Consider the following 17,555-nt stretch of genomic DNA (forward strand, 5'->3'; position numbering starts at 1 on the left):
GTGACTGATTCTGAAGGCACCTTGTTCTCCCCACTCATCACCATTAATGAGATAGATGTCCTTGGGATGGCCTCCATTCAATCTGTCCTAAAGCCAACCAAGGCAGACAAGCGGGGACTGGCGTGCCCGCTCTGGTGCACACGTGTCTGCAGCTATACCTAACTGCCATTTTACAACTGCTGTTTAACCGAACACTGAGTGCCTGGCACTGCGCAAAGCCCGTCATGCTTTTAGTAGGTACCACCATCAGCTGCACTTTCAGATGAGTTTTCTGGAAGTTAAGAGGCCGGCTCAGCAGCCTCCCACGGCTCCTGAGTGGCAGAGCTGGGATTCACTCGGGTGCTGGGGGGGGCCTCAGCCCACAGACAACCACCTGGCTGGTCTTCTTCCACCCAAGAAATTGTATGCACAGTGTCATGGGAACCTCCTCTGAAACCCTTGCTCCACCGTGACGCTGCTCATGGATAGCACAGCTGTTGGTGCAAACAATTGTCTTCCTGGCTTCTAGAAGTGGTTTGCTTTTATCTCACAGGCCCTGTGATCATTATGGCTCTCAGGGTTGGCCACCAAAGGTGCACTGGGGCCCACCTTAGCAAGCGAGACCTGCTTGTTTCCCTTCACCTAATGGTTCTCACGTCTTTTATTTTCTCTTGCTGTACTCAGCTTTGTAAAAGACAGGGTATAAAATATACTCATACTTGGGCTTCCCTGGTGGTGCAGTGGTTGAGAGTCCGCCTGCCGATGCAGGAGACACGGGTTCATGCCCCGGTTTGGGAAGATCCCACATGCCACGGAGCGGCTGGGCCCGTGAGCCATGGCAGCTGAGCCTGTGTGTCCGCAGCCTGCGCTCCGCAACGGGAGAGGCCACAACAGTGAGAGGCCTGTGTACCACAAAAAAAAAAAAAAAAAAGTACCCATACTTGTCAATTACTTTTTATATTAGATTCCTCTAGTCATCAAATCACAAGTTTTCCTGCCTTATTTGAGCTGTTGCCTTTCTCTGACTACAAAAATCATAGAACTTCAGAAAATCCCCTAAATCACATAAACTCCCAGCTTTGAATGTGGTCAACATTAGTATATAAGCTTCCAATCACTTTAACTAGGCATAAAGTTTTTTTCTTTCAGTAAAATTGGATCCTAACTCGTTTCACAGCCAGCTTTTCCCCCTCCTTACCCATTGGGAACATTGTTCAACAAGCCTAGGTATTTCATTACTCCTAACTGTGGTTTTGGAGCAAGTTAGGCCTATCACCACCTTGAGAACCAAAATTCTCTGCTCATCACAAGATTAGCTACTTTACTTACAGTTATAACTTGAAAGCTAAAATGACAACTCTTTTGGTGAATACCTTGTGCTCTTCACTGTTCAAATACAGATAAAGCTTGTTTTGAGAAGGTGCAGCATTTTTTATTTATGCTTTGATTAGCCTTTCAGCTCTAGTTCCTTTATTTACCAAAGTTAAATGAGGCCGATTAAAGTCAAAGGTTAGGGACTTCCCTGGTGGTCCTGTGACTAAGACTCTGCACACTCCCAATGCAGGGGACCCGGCTTGGATCCCTGGTCAGGCAACCAGATCCCTCATACCACAACTAAGAGTTCACGCCACAACTAAAGATCCACCGTACAGCAACTAAGACCCGGCGCAGCCAAATAAAATATTGTAAAAAATAAAGTCAAAGGTTAAATCACAAGTATTTCCCACCACACCAGAGCCACCTTTCCACTGCTGGGTGCTGGAGGCAAGAACGGCAACAGGAAGTTCCTCAGGCCAGGGAGGGGGCCTACAAGTTTCCACAGGCAGATTCCACCCATTTACCAAACTCCCCTAGACAACAGGGTCCCTAAATCAGAGTATTATCAGGTCTTCTCATTTTTCTTCCTAAATATCTTACCTAGTAAATCACTACCCCCAAACATAAGGGTATGCAATTTGTGGGTCAAGAAAGCAAATACTAGACCAGTTTCTCAGGGTATGTGGACCACTCTAATCAGAAGCATCTAGGAAGCCAATCCCAGGCTCACCAAACCCCAATCTCCATTTGTAACTACTTGGGGATTCCTGCAGACCAAGACCCCAAATGATTTCAAGGGATCAAAAAGCCCTCCAAACAAAAAGCCCATGTTAAGAACTGCTGGCATACCGGCCATAGGTTAAGCATGCTGCCAAGGAAAGGCCAAGTCAGTGTCTTCCATGTGAAGGTTCTAACCCCCCCTTTCCACTAGTAACAGGCAGCAGCAGTACAGGCTGGGGTAATGGCCCCGATCTGCTCTTCTCAGGGTTATTTGAAAAACTTCAGCCCTGATTAGCAGCCCTATTAGTATCCAGGAGATCTTAATAAGACTCCATGTTTCTGAGGGCGGAAAGAATGCCCTGCCTTGTCTGCAGTAAATGACTACCCATCACTGGCTCAGCAGTGCAGTGCTGTGGCATGCCAGGTCAGCTCACAAAGCACCGTACCCCCTTCCCAAAGCCACAGGAGACGGTGGTAATGGTGGGAGTAGGGTTTATTAAGCTGTGCCTTAGTACAGGCGCTGGGGCTTGCCCATGGTGCTCTTAATGTACAAAGCCCGAACGTTCTGCCAATTTTTCTTGAGCAGCGACACCAGGAAGTTGACGGCTAAGTGGATGTTGTACACAAGCTCATCATCTGTCATCTTCACGTGGCCAACAGCCACTGCCAGACACAGCACCTGTGGGGAGAGGAAGGTCACATCAGGTTGGTGGCGAGATCCAAGAAAATGTGGACTGGGCCCGGCTACGAGCCAGATGGCCCATCCCTATGACCTCCAGTGACCTAATGAGCAGTGCTCTGGCCCCAGACCAAGACCAGAGTTATTTGAAAAGCTTCAATCCTGTTAGGTGACTGTCACAAGTCCTAAGTATCCACAGAAATGCAAACCAGAGCTCCCACTTGGAGAACGTGGGTCAACTTCACCACTGTTCAACCTATGCAACTGGCTAGACCTTCTCACCTTCTTCATCTGGAACTTGATTGTGGACTTCACTTCATCAACTTTGGCCACCATGTTCTCATTGTGGGTCAGCAAGGAAGGGAACTTGCCAGCCTTATTCAGGCCTGGGCCCAGGATTCGTGGGATCTGCTTGATCAGAGACTCTGAAGCCAAAAAGGCATCATACTTCTTGGCTGGTAAAGAGAGGAAGCCGTTAGGACCTGGCCCCTGAAGACACCTCTAAACAGGGCTATGAGACAACCGCAAAAGTGGCCTCTAACCAGCACTCTACCTGTTCCCCAGCTACTGAGTCTTAATTTTTTTTTTTTTTTTTTTTTGGTACGCGGGCCTCTCACTGTTGTGGCCTCTCCCGTTGCAGAGCACAGGCTCCGGACGCACAGGCTCAGCAGCCATGGCTCACGGGCCTAGCCGCTCCGCGGCATGTGGAATTTTCCCGGACTGGGGCATGAACCCGTGTCCCCTGCATCGGCAAGCGGACTCTCAACCACTGCGCCACCAGGGAAGCCCAGCTACCGAGTCTTTTTAATCCTCTCCCCATTCCAGTATTATCTCCATCCTCTGGACTTTTACTGGCCCAACATTCACATGAAACCCGGTAGAAGTCCAGGCTGGCTCACAACCCATCTTGCAATGAAAATGCTCACGCTAGTTAAGTCTGCCTGGTTTCAAATCCTGCCTTTTTAGCTACACAACTGGGTTACCTGTTTATCTGTAAAATGCTCAAATCACATAGCCTAAAGGTTAAAATGAAATATGGGAGTTTTAAGTAGAAATTTCAATTCAGAATGTACCAACACGCGACCTATCAATGTGACAGTTCTCGCTTGCTTAGAAAAGAACCACTGCCTGGCTTTCTTCCCTTATTAAATCCAATCCTCAAAGCAAAATAGAATTTTCACGTGGCTAAAAAATACCAGTCAAGTTAACCAACCACAGCAGATCCTTTCTGTCCTGACTCTACCCCATCATCACTTTAAAATCCAAGTGGCAGAAATACTCCTGTTCTACCACTCCAGTGAGAACTGCCTCCACCCTACCCCACATACAAAACCACACCACGGTGGGTGGGTGGCCGGCCGGGGAAGAACCACACCAGGCACACTCACCCAGCTTCTTGACCAGTTTCTTATTCTTGTTGAGTTTCTTCAGGGCCTCGATGTCCATGTGGGGGATATCCACAGCCTTGGCCTCATCACAATGCTGCTGGTCCCCCAGAACACACACGGAAAACTTGGGGCGGGGAGTGGACTTAAGCCTGCATTTTGGGGGACAGTATAGGTCACACCCAGCCCTGGGTCCCAAGGGCAGGTGAAGGGGTCTGGGACCGCTGCAGTACTGAGCCTTACCCAGAGCGTCCGCATTCACCAACAGCTAGTCTGGCTTCTCAAACCAGCCGGCGGGCTCAGCCAAGGCCTCCCCACGCCTCCCCTCTTGTTTTAAGACCCAGGGTGGGGGTCCGTCCAGCCACGCCTGCCCGGAGCAGGGGGTCTGCACTACCCGGGCACTTCAGTGCCACACGTGCCTGGCCGCCTCGGGCTCAACAGGAGCCTGAAGGGAGGAGACAGGCATGGGGACACTGAGGGCTGGGTGAGATTAGAACGGTGCCAACCTGACGGTGCCCGAGAAGCGTTTGTCCTTCTGAGGGTCATAGTTCTTCAGGCTTATCTGAAGCTCCACCGTCTCCAAAAACCTTAAAAGAGCGTAACAAAGTTACCGGACCGTCCGCGGCTTCCCAAAGCAGCCCTCCGCGGAAGTCCGCGCTTACTTCCGGCGCTTGCGCTGGTTCCCGTGCAGGACTTCCCGCACTGCCTCGTAGAGGGTGTCTCGGGAGACTTTGCTGCTGCAAGAAGAAAACAAGACGAGCGCTCAGGACCAGCGAGCAGTGGACCAATCCGTTGGAGTGTCAGAAGGCTCAGGCTCGGGGATGGTCCACGGAATACTCCCCGGGTATTGCGGACGCCAAGTGAGGCAATCTGGACCAGATGCAAACCCCGGGGAAGAGGGGCAATACTGGCGGCCGGCCTTGGCACGCGAACTCCAACGCCAGGCCCGTAGGCCGAAACCTGGCAAAAATGCCCCGCTACGAAGCATAAGCAAGGACCCCCGATTCCGCCCGTAGTGTCTCCCTCCCCACGGGGGCGCCCGGAGGCGCGGATGAGTACGGATATCACTCTAAGCGCCACTAACCTCATAGCTCCTGGCGCCGCGATAACCGGAAAAGAGAGAACTCAGTTCGCGCACGCGCTCAAATAGGACCTGGTTATCGCGAGAGATGCCTTGTTCCCGCGGCTTTCCCCTTGAGAGCGGTCGGGTCGCTCAGTGCCGGGGGTGGGGCGCCGCGGCAGCCGCGTGTTGCACTGCTAGACCTACGCGGAGACCACAGAGCTGCGGCGGTCCCGGGCGCCCGTTGCCACCAGCAGCTGCCCCAGGCCCTTAGGGAAGAGGCTGGGCCCAGGGCGGTGAGCTGCAGTAGTCACACTCCTGGGTGCCGCCCCGTGCCGGCCGCTGAGAGCGTGCAATTCCGACATGTTTGTCCCTTAAACCTCCACGCTTCCTCCTGACCTTAGCACCTGCTTCACTTCTCAAAAGCAGGCTTTGCTCCTGACCTCTCTCCCTCATCATCTTGTTCTAACGGGGGCTCACGGCTTCTGAGGAAGTTGTGGGAAGGGAAATGTCGAGTTCTCTTCCCGGCGCCTCAGAGCCTGCGGTGGGGAGGAGCGGGTAAGGTTCTGTGAGGAACTTTCATCTGATAATTGACTCAGTAACATCTCCAGGTTGTGTCTTTTTGTTTGTTTGTTTTTTAAATATTTATTTTGGCTGCACTGGATCTTCGTTGTGGCATGTTTAGTTGCAGCATGTGTGATTTTTTTTTTTTTTTGTGGTATGCAGGTCTCTCACTGTTGTGGCCTCTCCCGTTGCGGAGCACAGGCTCCAGACGTGCAGGCTCAGCGGCCATGGCTCACGGGCCCAGCCGCTCTGCGGCATGTGGGATCTTCCCAGGCCAGGGCACGAACCCGTGTCCCCTGCATCGGCAGGCGGACTCTCCCAACACTGCGCCACCAGGGAAGCCCTGTGTGATCTTATTTGCGACATGCGAACTCTTAGTTGCAGCATGCATGTGGGATCTAGTTCCCTGCCCAGGGATCGAACCCGGGCCCTCTGCATTCGGAGCGCTGAGTCTTTCCCACTGGACCACCAAGGAAGTCCCCAGGTTAAGTGTTTACTATGAACAAGGCGCCTAGCTAAGTGCTGTGGGAATATAGTTGTAGAACACACAAGCCCACAGTATTGCACACCCTTTCTGTCTTTCCTGTCCAATAGGCCTCATCCTGTTCTCTGCTCACAGTAATCCCAGGAGCCCTTCAGATCCCTCCTCAAAAGCCATCATCTGCCCAAAAGTCTTCCCCAACTCCAGGCTGAGTCACTCTCACCCTCAAGCCCCCCTCCCCAGTGCAGGATGCACAGCCCACCCACGTACTCAACAGCTCTGATAGGGCTGGGGTGGGTTGTATCATACATGATCTGGCCCACAGAACTCTACCACCTTCCCCTCACCGAACATTTCCCTTGGAAAAAGATGCCCCTGTCACTGAGCAGGGTGGGGGTGGCGTGGTACGTGTTAGTTTTCAGCAAACACCCAGAGTTAGTAGGAAGGCAGGCACTGCTTCTAATAAGGCATTACTGAACTTCCTGCTTTTTATGGAATACCACTGATAAATTATTATTTAAGTCAGAAACAACACAGAGGATCATAACATACACTTGAGCACAAGAGATCTGTGCTAAACATACAGGTCTCCCAGGGCTCCTGGAGCATCACTGTCGTCCACTCTGGGTCTGCTTTGACCCTACTGAGGCCTATCTTAACTCCTATTTTATTTATTATTATTATATTTTGGCCACATCTCACAGCATGTGGAACTCCCCCAACCAGGGATCCAACCCTCGTCCCCTGCAATGGAAGTGCGGAGTCTTAACCGCTGGACCATCAAGGAAGTCTGATGCCTATCTTAAAGTGTCTGTCCCCACAGCCTGAGGTAGAAATGACAAGGAGGCAGCCCAGGCTCAGCAGCTCTTGGTAGTACAACTCACCCAGCCCCCTTAGCCCCAGACCCTTCCTGCTGGCTGGGAGGCCCAGATGGCCTCTCTGCAGCCTGGAGCAGGGAGACAGTTGACCCCTGGGATGGCCAGGCTCAGCCCTGACCCCCAGGCAAGGGGCAGGATGAGGTGCTCAGGGCAGAAGTGTCCTTCGGGAATCTGATGAGGGAGGTCTGAGAGGGTGGTCCCTTGGTGGATGGTCAGGGGGCCAGATGTCTCAGGGCAGCCTGCAGGGACTTCTTCAGGAAAGTGGTATTGAGCTCCAGAGCTGCAGCCAGGCCCAGCCTCTGGGGCTCACTGATCTGGAGAGAAGGAAGAACCATGTCTGGACTCTAGCAGCTGATCTCTCCCCTCTCCCCTCTGCCCCTGGGCTCTGTTTAGTTAGAAGAGAGAAATCCAGGACACAAGGACAATAGGAGGAGATGACTCCGTGAGCAATCTATCCTCATTATCTCACCATGGTTAAGCAAGGTGCTTGGATTCAGGTAGACCTGGGGTCAAATACTAACTGCACAACATACTATGTCAGCCATATTAAGAATAGTTGACAATTATTAGGTGCTTTCTATGGGGCAGCACTTTATATGCATGACTTCATTTAATCCTCACAATCCTCCCATTTTACAGATGAGGAAACTGAGGTTCAGAGACACTCCACTGTGGCTGCCACATTCCTTCTGGACCACTCTTTCTTCCCTGACCTGTTGCTGCAACCTCTGACCCATCTCTGCCCTGTACCTTCACTCTCCAATCCCCACTCCTTGCCAAGGCCAAAGGTTTCTTTACAGAATACAAATCTAATCAGGTCACTCCAGCTGAAGGCCCTGAGATAACCTCTGATGCCTCATATTGCAGATCCTTCCAGGATCTACAGAGAGTCTTCAGAGGATCCAGGAGCTTCCTGAAATTGTGCATAAGATGTGTATTCATATTTCCGTTTTTCTGGGAGGATGTATGCCTTTCACCAAATCATCAGATAGGCCTGTGATCCCAAGAAAAGGGTTAAGAGCCAAGAGAAGACGTGGTCTTCAAGATAAAGTCCAAACTCCTCAACATAACCTACAGGGCCCTCCATTAGATGCTACCATGACTTGGCAATGTGACCTCGGGCGAATTACTTTAACCTGCGTCTCAATTTCCTCACCTATAAAATGGAGCTTATAAAATAGTATCTTCTCATAGGACTAACACCTGGAATAAACTAGTGAGTTAACATATGCAAAGGGCTTAGAACGATGCCTGGAACATATCAGGGGCTACAAGTATCAGTTCTCAGTATTTTAGCTCTCTAACTTCATCCCCTACAGCCACCTACTCTTGGGAGTTTAGGCCTCAGCTACAATGATGTACCTGCAGATCCCCTGGGACACTGAGTGCTTACACCGTTTCTTTTGCCTGGAATGCCCTTTCCTTCATCTCCGCCCTTGACTACCACTCACCCTTTAAGAGTCAGGAAGCCTGTCCCAACTCCCAACCACAAACAAGGTTTAGTTGCCCCCTTTTCCTCTGTCATCAAATGCCCTGTGCATACCTTTCACCTGGCTCCTACCAGATATTACAATGAGCCAGTTATCATCTCTCTCCCCTCTCACTAACTGGGGGAGAGGGTCAAGTCCAGGACAGAAACTGTGATATGGTCACTGTTGATTCCCTAATGCCCCAGATAGCATCTGGCCCACAGCAGTGTTGGCTGGATGAATGAACTCCTAAGCAGTCTCACTCCCCTGTCTTGGGCTTGAACTTGTGGTTTCCAAGGCTAACACTCAGGGTTTTCTCCCTGACAAACATATACCCTCGTGGCAGGCTCAGAGCAGTAGGAGCAGCCCTCATGGCCCTACCAATACTCACATTGGCCCGATACTTGGTTACCACTGTCAGCATGAGCTTGGCATAGGCCATGGACGTGGTGGCTGCTGGCCCCTCTTTACAGAGTTTCTCCATCAACACACTGAACTTCTCAGAGGGCATCTCCACCTGCACACATTAGGAGATCGGACAGTAGCACAAGAAAGGGCCCTGGATTCAACTCCCAACTCCATCACTTCCTAACCAGGTGACCCTGTGCAGGTCACTTAACTGAGACTCAGTTTCCACATCTATAAAATGGGGCTCATGATGTCAAACTCTGAAGACTGTGAAAAGGATTAAATGAGATTATGCACATAAAGCCTAGCACACAGGTCTCAAAAAATGGTGGCCACTGTTGCACAGGCTCAGATTAGGAGATGGGGGACAAGGATCCCTCGCCTGGCTTAGTGGTTGAAGATATAAAGGAGTGAGGTCCCAAGGGGGCACTGGCAGTATAATAACAACAGATCTTCATAGTCACAATTTAATAAACACTTATTATGCGTTAGGTACCATTCTGAGCACGTTACACCAATTATACCATTTAAACCTCACCCCAGTTTTATGTGGTAGGTGCTATCATCACTCCCCTTTTGCAGATGAGGAAACTGAGGCATAAAGAGGTTAAGTCAACTACCTACGTTATAAACAAATGAGGCAGAATTTTAGGTACTGATGTATGGAAAAACTGCCGAAATGTACTGTTAGATGAAAAAAGCAAAGTGCAGAGCACTGAGCTTGGTGTGTTACCATCTATGTAAAAGGAAGGGGAAAAGTAAATTTCACCATGTGTCCTTGTATATAGACAGCATCTCTGGGAGGGTTCCCCTGCAACTGGTAACACTGATTAGCCCTGCGGAGGGGAATCTCAGTGGCTGGGGAAAATTTTTTCACTATATCCTTTTAAGCGTTCAAAATTGTGAACATATGAATCTATTACCTATTCAAAAATAAATTAGGCACTGTCCCTGGCAGTCCAGTGGTTAGGACTCCGCGCTTCCACTTCAGGGGGCACGGGTTCAATCCCTGGTCGCGGAACTAGGATCCCGCATGCCACGCAGTGCGGCCAAAAAATAAATTAATTAAATTAAAAAACAAATTAAATTTACACACACACATCAAAAAGTCCCTCCCCAAGGCCACACAGCTACTAAGAGGCAGAGCTGGGATTCACCGTGCAGTCAGCTCTCTGCTACCGGCCTTTCAAGCCCCTGGACCCTCCCACCGTCGCGGGCACCCTGCCGGAGGGCAGTCATCCTGCTTGCCCCTCCATCACTGAAGGGGTCAGACACCCAGGAGCTGCACACCCAGCCACAGCACTGCAGCACTTCTTTGTCCACTCTTCCCCAAGGCAGCCTGCTCACCTGCCGCTCCAGGAGTGACTGCAACACCAAGAAAGTTTCTTCCTTCCAGGGCAGCTCCAAGATCTGTCTGCAAGGCACAGGCCCCAGTGAGGAAAGCTCAGCCTCCCAACTGAGCCTGAGTATCTACTGCTCCTACCCCAAGGCAGGGCAAGGCCCTGGGGACAGCCAAGATCTCCAGCCAACAGAGGAAGTAGTCAGAGCCCCCCGATGCTGGTGGCCATCTAGCAGCCACTGCTGCAGAGCCCATACTCAGTGCTGGGAAGGCCACAGCCCAAGACCCCCGGGACCTGACATGAAGGATTTGGCAGTGAGAGGTACAAAGGTCCCCTGGAAAATAACCAGGAGTCGATAGTGCCTCCTGAGTTTGAAAGCGGAGAACGACCCAGGGAAGAGGAGGAGGATGATGGGTGAGACGACACACAGGAGGCTTCCTAGAGAAGGCTAGACCTCCCTGCGGAACCCAGCCCACGGTGAGGTCCACTCCAGCTGCACCTACTGTCCTCAGCTTGTTTGGAAAAGCAGGATGTCACATGGAAACGGTGTGGCTTCTTGGGTGCACAGACTTGGGTTTGATCCCAGGCTTTTGCACTTGCTGGCTGTGTGACCTTTGGCCACCTCCCTCAACCTCTCTGAGCTTCAGTTTTTGCATCTCTAAGGCGGCCACAGCACTTACCTCACAGGATTGCATGAAGACTAACGAAGTAATAAATCTAAAGCACAGAGAGAGTGCTCAATAACTGGTGGCTGGTAGTATTTTTGCGACTGTCCCCTTCTCATATTATACTTAGCATTTCATATTTCATGTTAGTGTCCAATGAGATCTCACCTACTCATTATTTCTACATGTCTGTATCTTGACTCCCCAATTTTGACACCTAAATTTAACACCAATTTAATAACAATATTTGAGCACTCACTAGGTGCCAAATACTGTGCCGAGGCCATTATATGCATTATCACATTTACTATCTAGAAAAACTCTACAGAGTTCATACATGGAAACAGAGGCTCAGAGAGACGGAATAACCTGTTTAAAACTCACACATTTAAATAAAAGGCAAGGTTGAGACCTGCAACCATGTCTGTCTGACTCCAGAGCCAGTGATCTGAACCACTACGCCATGTTCCAACTACGCCAAGAACTCAAGAGCAGGAGTGCCAGCCTTCGCATTCCCGGGGGCACCTGGCACAGAAGACTGAAACCCTGGGCTTGGGAAGGTGCATGGGATGGCAACTAACAGGGGCCCACAGGTGAGAAGGCACAAGCCAGGCTCAGGACAGGTAGAGGGGGCAATGGCTGTGCCACTGCCTGTATTTCAGGCACGGGGCCTGGTACCCAGCCGGCTCCAAGTCCAGAATGCCAAGAGCAGGTTTGGCCAGAGGGAGGAGGTGCGGGTGGGGCCAGCGTGGAGCTTGTACACTCACCCCAGCATTAGAGCCTGCATGTCCGGCTCCAGGGCCTCGTCCTTTGTAAGGCAACACAGTAACTCTGTTTGAGCTGGACCTGGGTGGGCGACAGCAGAGGGGAAAAGTCTGGGAGCAGCTGGCAGGAGAGAATGGGGCTAGCAGGGAACAAAATGCCTGGCCCTTTACAGGTGGCATCGTCAGGGAAGCAACAGGTATCTTCATTTATTGAAAACTCAGCTCCTGCCAGGGCCACCCGGGGGGTGAAGGGTGCTGGGAACAGACAGGGAAGAGCTACCAGGCCTGGGGCCCATTCCAGAATTACCTATTCCTGGGGCTTGAAGCACAGGGCCAAGGAGGGCTCTGCAGACGGCGTAGGTGTACTTAGTACAGAAGGAGGTCAGGGCAGTTGTGAGCAAGCGGGAGGCTGAGGAAGTCAGGGAGAGAATCTACAGCCAACGGGGAGGAAAATATTAATTTCTTTCTTCTTCCTTCCTATCAGTGTTTATTGAACACGTATTTCAGAGGCTCACACATTACAGTACAGAGAAAAGAGAAGTTCTTTTATCTAGGACTCACATGGATCCACTCATTGGAAAGGACACATAGCTCCCTTCCCCAGCTCCCAAATCCCTGATCCCAAACCCCAAATCCCTTCCACTTCTGTAAGGATCTGGGGCCCAAGAGGGAGGAGTTAGGTGCCAGGTGGGTAGATGGCCTAGGGGGTTATGCCCTTCCCTTGCCCCAGGCTCCCCAGACAAGCACATGCATGCAAGGCTGGGAACCCCCTCTCCCACCCTACTGAGGGTTCAAACTCTCTCCCTCACTGTCCCTGGCACTCCATGTGCATCCCAGCGCACCTACCCGTCCAAGGAAGAGGCTCCTGGTCAGCACAGTAGCAATGCTGAGGCTGAGGTCTGGTGAAAGGGCCAGCAGCCAGGTGCAGAGCTGCAGGAGACCTGTGTCCGAGAGCTGCGGGAGCTGCAGCTGGGCACACACCAGGTCCACCTGCCAAGGCGGAGGGAGGACACCGGGACACTCAGCCTGTCTCTGCTGGGCTGTCTCAATCCAACGAGGCAGCAGAAGGGGCAGGGCCAGGACACTCCAGAGTAAGGTAAGGTGGGGAGAGCTGCCCTACGGGGAGGAACCAAGGGCTAAAAGAAACCACTGAGGGTCACCCCTGCCCCTGAGACCAAAAAACCCAACAAAATTCCCTCCCCAAATTCCTACATGAGGCAGGGAAACACAAACTTAAATGGAGAGAGGGAACGTGTCCTCAGGGCCAGGTGGTTTTTCTGGACTCACCTGGCCAGGACTACATTCGTGGAGAAGCTGCAGCTCAACTGGTGGGGTGCCCTCCAGCCCTTCCAACCCCTGGGAAGGCAAATCCCGTGTTAGGACCTGCAGAGTCCTCAGTGACAAGTCACTGAGGCCACCCCTTCAATTGGCGGAGTGGATGGCTAAGGACCCCAGAAGGTGCTACTAGAGGAGAGGAACTTGCCTGGAGTTAGAACCTGCCTCAGGTTAGACAACATACTTGGACCAAGAAAAGCCTTTGCAGGGACTGTCCTCAGACCTCCATTCCAACCCCCTCACCCAAACAGCCTGTGCCTCACTGCACTGGGGCTTCCCTGGGCACAGCTGGGGTCCAGGCAGGGGGCGGAAGAAGGGTTATGGGTAGCAGAGTAGGGCCAGTCACCTTCCCGAGGGTCTTGAGCAGCTGCTGCAGCCTGGGAACTTGTTCCTGCAGAGGAGAGCCCAGTCACTGCTATGTCCCCACCCACGCAGCATGGCCCCCAACCCAGCCCCAGCCCCCTCTCTGAGAAGGCCCCAGGTCAGTGGGCACTAGCAGGCAAAGATGATTCAAGAGAGCCAGAACGTACACCTTGCAAAGTGCTTAAAGAACTCAAACTAGATAAGACCTATGTAAACCCAACTGAACAGACTTGTCTTCTCTGCATACATCCTAGTGGGGGCAGACCCAGGCCTTGGGCTGGGAGGACAGGCTGGATGCTGGTATGATTCCCCCATTCCCATAAGATGGGTGGCAAGGGTAGCTCCAGAGCCTTTCCTCTTCCGTGGTACCCTTAACCTCACACTATTGATCATTAGGTCAAGGGCTCCCACCTCCAGTAACTCCTGTCCCCACCCCCTCCTCTGTAGAATCTGTGGAGCAGAAACTACATTCCCTCAACCCCACCTCCTTCCCCTTGCTCCACGGACTACAGTCATCCGAGGTGGGACATAGTATCCCAACCGGCTTAAACTCCCCATTCCTGAAGAATCACTCGAAAGCAGCGTCCTCACCCTAGTACCTGGATAGCTCTGGGCAACTCCAAACTCTCAGGTAGGCCCTTAGCATCCTCTAGACTCTGACCAGCCTCACTGGGCTTAGCCCCCAAAACAGGCTGGTTCTTAATGGACGATGCACCTCCTCCATTGGCCAGGGATTCCAAAGACGCATGTTCAGGTCTGTTTTCCTCATGACTTTCTTCTTCTTCCTTTTCCAAACACCGGAGCCTTTTGGGGGCCCTCTCCCCCTCAGGACTGGCAGGCTCTTCCTCCGCTTCCTTTCTGCGTTTCCCAGGCCGCTGGGAGTCCTTGTCCTCCTCCTGTTCTGTCCCTTCGGGATCTGGAGCCTGGGGCAACTTCAACTTCCTGCCCCCTTGGCCCAGCTGCATACACAGGCCTCGGAGCTGTCTCTGGCACCTTTTAGACAGTGGGGACACTCCCTCAGTGGAGACCCCAACACCCAGATCCCTTCGCAGAAATTCCCCAAGGGCCCGGAGCCAGGGGTCAGGGTCGGGGCTTGGATCCTGCCGCAAAATCTGCAGCACAGGGCGGAGACTGCTTCCGGGCAGCGACGGCCAAACAGCCATCAGTAGGGACATCAGGTTCCTCTGGCATAACGGGGGCAATCGCAGCAGCAGTGGTTTCCTGGGTAGCAGAGGGAGAACAAGCAGTTAAGAGTGTCTTGCTGAAAGGGACACAGGGCAGACTGGGTAGAGCTCGAGGCTAGATGGCACCGGACAGACGGGGGCGCTGGTGGGCAGTACCTGCGAGTCTGTACGGATGGAGGAGGGGACAGCATGGAAGTCATTCAACAAGTGGGCATCTATTCTACACTACACTAGGCCCTGCTCTTTGACATCTCCTATTTCAGCTCAAAAATTCACGTTGAAACCTACCCTATAATAGATCCATGCTTGTTTTATGTAAAAAAGAAAAAGAAGCCCTTTCCCAAACTTTACGTAAAAATAATACTCCAGAATACCGAGCAACGCTTAGCCTGCAGCCCTGTGCTCCCCTTGGCAGTCCCCTGGAACTCACAGGGTCACATCTGTCCAGCTCTGATGTTCCTTTCACTGAACTGAGTTCCTGAGAGGCAGAAGCAGTGTCTCTTTCCTCTGTGTCCCAGTACCCAGCACAACACCAGCCTAAAGCAGGCACTTGGGGCACATTTATTGACTGAATTAAATCTCTGAGAATAAGTTTCACAGATCAGCAAGACTGCTGTGGACAGAGCAAAGCAGCCATCTGTAACGTGACAAAGGCACGAATGCAGATGCTATGTGACCTGAGGCTTGCTGGAGTGGCAAGCAGGTCATGAGTGCATCTAGCCCACCACCCATCACGCCTCTGCACCTCTGTATACATGACTTTGTGGGGCTGTTTGTCAACACACGCAGAGGCACTTGGGATATATAAGAGAGGAACGAAACCTTTTATTTTTTTGTGGAGAAAAAACACTAAATGAGAGAAAAAACTGGAGTAAAAGTTAAAAAGATCGTCAATTTGTGGTGGAGGATACTGAAGTAGAGAAGTCGGGAAGAGCCTACTCCAAGGACTTTTACCTTTTTTGTGCATGGATTCCCTTATCAGAATAAGAGGGTTAAATGCATAAAATACATAGCATTACAAAAGAAAACAATTATACTGCAGTACAGTTCTATCCAGGGACCGCAGGTTACGTTCCATTCCCCTTACTCTGTCCGGAAAGAGCCAGACCATTGGGTAAACATTTCTAGAGCGTCCAATTTGCGGATTCAGAAAATTCTCTTGAAAGAAATTCAAGATGGAGTGTGGGAAGAAAATAATAGAACTTCTATTTCTATTTATCTAAAACATACAAAATAAGTATTACAAATATTTAAAATATGGATTGGCCCTCCATATTCCAGTGTCCAACCCAATTCTTAGGGAGGGGTATTCAAGGAGAGTGGGAGGCCTGCTCTTCAGCCCCTAGAGGCTGAAGGTGGCACCTCACTACGCTACCTTCTGTATTTTACTTAACTAGATAGTTAAGTGCGTCTATGGACGCTGTATTATCTTTCTTAACAAAACGAACCCTCACAAAATGGACACATGGCTTACAAGGATGTCAGAAAAGAAACTGACTACCAGTAAGGGAAGCACAACCTAATTCAAAAATGGCAGAGCTGACACTTCTGCTCCTAGTAGGGATTCTTAGCCACATAAAGAGGAGGGAAAAAGTTCAAAGTCACCCAAAAGACTAAAAATTATCAAGAACACCATCCTCGAGGTAAGAGATCTTCCCCTAAACTGTATATTATGCTTTGAAAAACTGATAATATAAAGCCAGCATGATCAGATGTTTATTGTCATTTACCACATTTTAGATTTCTATTTATGGGGACTTCCCTGGTGTCACAGTGGTTAGGAGTCCGCCTGCCAATGCAGGGGACACGGATTCCATCCCTGGTCCAGGAAGATCCCACATGCCGCAGAGCAACTAAGCCCGTGCGCCACAACTACTGAGTCTGTTCTCTAGAGCCCATGTGCCACAACTCCTGAGCCTGCATGCCACAACTACTGAAGCCTGCGCGCCTAGAGCCCGTGCTCCGCAACGAGAAGCCACCGCAATGAGAAGCCCGCGCACTGCAATGAAGAGTAGCCCCTGCTCTCCGAAACTAGAGAGAGCCCGCGTGCAGCAACGAAGACCCAACACAGCCATAAATAAAAATAAAATTTTAAAAAATTTCTATTTATGTATACTTGACAATGTACGTATTTTAACACACGTGTACTCTTGACCTATACTGGAGGTAAGAGATGGAAGTGTGTGATTAAAATTAGTTAGAATCCACTGACATAATTATTCATTTACACCCAACCGAGGGCAGGTGTCTTTCGTCTAGGTAGGCAGCACTGCACCCAGTACCTACGCCATGAGGGTCTGCCGGAGGCCCCGCCTCACAGGGCGCGCGGCAGGGACCCGCTCTCGGGGCAAGTATTTCACCTCTCTGTGCCTCGGTCTTCTCATCTAGAGAAGTGGGTAGCGCCAGCCCCTGCCTCACACCACCGTGGAGGATGACGGGCGGCGCCCCGAGCTACGCCAGCGGTCGCCGCGACCAGCAGGACAGGAGGAACGCGGGCGGACGACTTACAGCTCCAGGCGACAGTCCGGGCCCTCCACGACTGGCTCCTCCCGGCACAGCGCCTCGAAGACGCGGTCCCAGCCGAAGGGCTCCCCGCCGCGGCCGCTCAGAGCCCGCAGCACTCCCAAGCCGCGCCGCGCCCCGTCGGGCCCCGCCTGCAGCGTCTGCAGCAGGAGGCGGGCGGGGGCCTCTAGGTGCGCCCAAGGCGCCGGCTCCGCGCCCTCAGCCTGAGCGGGTGCAGCCTCCGGGGCCTCCATGCCCGGGGCCAGGGAGCCGCGCTGCCCCGCGCTCTGGTTTCGGGCCTCAGCTCCGAGGCCTGGGGAAAGGGAGGCGGACGACAGCGCCGGCCCTGATGCTGCGGCCGGCCCCTTCCTGCGCGCGCCACATTCTCTCTTCAGCGTTCGGAGAGGTTCTCGGCCAGCGCGCCAGCGCGCGAGACTAGATCTGTCAGAAAGGAAAGGAACG

The 17,555-nt window shown here is 51.9% G+C and overlaps 2 protein-coding genes across 16 annotated transcripts; both read right to left on the reverse strand.

Moving 5' to 3' along the window:
- Positions 1-2,491: 2,491 nt before the first annotated feature.
- On the reverse strand, positions 2,492-5,201 carry RPL10A (ribosomal protein L10a). The gene is made up of 6 exons (XM_022581698.3): positions 5,165-5,201; positions 4,743-4,817; positions 4,587-4,667; positions 4,084-4,232; positions 2,978-3,150; positions 2,492-2,695 (listed from the first exon to the last, which is right to left on the reverse strand). The coding sequence occupies exons 1-6, from the start codon at positions 5,167-5,169 to the stop codon at positions 2,525-2,527; spliced, it is 654 nt and encodes a 217-aa protein (XP_022437406.1). The 5' UTR covers positions 5,170-5,201; the 3' UTR covers positions 2,492-2,524.
- Positions 5,202-5,395: 194 nt separating this feature from the next.
- Positions 5,396-17,529, reverse strand: FANCE (FA complementation group E). Of its 15 annotated transcripts, XR_016394455.1 has the most exons (11): positions 17,100-17,524; positions 14,007-14,628; positions 13,391-13,435; positions 12,997-13,065; positions 12,556-12,825; positions 12,017-12,140; positions 11,713-11,791; positions 10,288-10,354; positions 9,864-9,961; positions 8,924-9,049; positions 7,262-7,377 (listed from the first exon to the last, which is right to left on the reverse strand). XR_016394455.1 is itself a non-coding variant. In XM_089917997.1 (10 exons), exons 1-10 carry the CDS (start codon positions 17,345-17,347, stop codon positions 7,317-7,319), a joined length of 1,683 nt encoding a protein of 560 aa, XP_089774123.1. In that variant the 5' UTR covers positions 17,348-17,524; the 3' UTR covers positions 5,396-7,316. The 15 variants fall into 15 exon arrangements, 9 of the variants coding, with proteins under 9 accessions (XP_089774123.1, XP_022437403.1, XP_030615162.1 ...); XM_089917997.1 differs by lacking the exon at positions 8,924-9,049 and having other exon boundaries at positions 5,396-7,377; XM_022581695.3 differs by lacking the exon at positions 9,864-9,961 and having other exon boundaries at positions 5,396-7,377; positions 12,556-12,699; positions 17,100-17,520.
- Positions 17,530-17,555: the final 26 nt, after the last annotated feature.

This window comes from Delphinapterus leucas, chromosome 10 (assembly GCF_059928025.1).
Source record: "Delphinapterus leucas isolate spDelLeu-1000000601 "Yukka" chromosome 10, BTC_Dleu_Yukka2, whole genome shotgun sequence".
In the NCBI taxonomy this organism is placed as follows: Eukaryota; Metazoa; Chordata; class Mammalia; order Artiodactyla; family Monodontidae; genus Delphinapterus; species Delphinapterus leucas.

Coding starts and splice junctions, on each gene's coding strand:
- RPL10A (XM_022581698.3), bottom strand. Junction 3,151..4,083: donor GAAACTGGTCAAGAAGCTGG/GTGAGTGTGCCT, acceptor TCTCTTTACCAG/CCAAGAAGTATGATGCCTTT. Junction 2,696..2,977: donor TCAAGTTCCAGATGAAGAAG/GTGAGAAGGTCT, acceptor CTCTCCCCACAG/GTGCTGTGTCTGGCAGTGGC.
- FANCE (XM_030759302.2), bottom strand. CDS start 17,347: ATGGAGGCCCCGGAGGCTGCACCCGCTCAGGCTGAGGGCGCGGAGCCG. Junction 12,141..12,555: donor GGAGCCTCTTCCTTGGACGG/GTAGGTGCGCTG, acceptor CGTTGGCTGTAG/ATTCTCTCCCTGACTTCCTC. Junction 10,355..11,712: donor ATGCAGGCTCTAATGCTGGG/GTGAGTGTACAA, acceptor TGTGCCTTGCAG/ACAGATCTTGGAGCTGCCCT.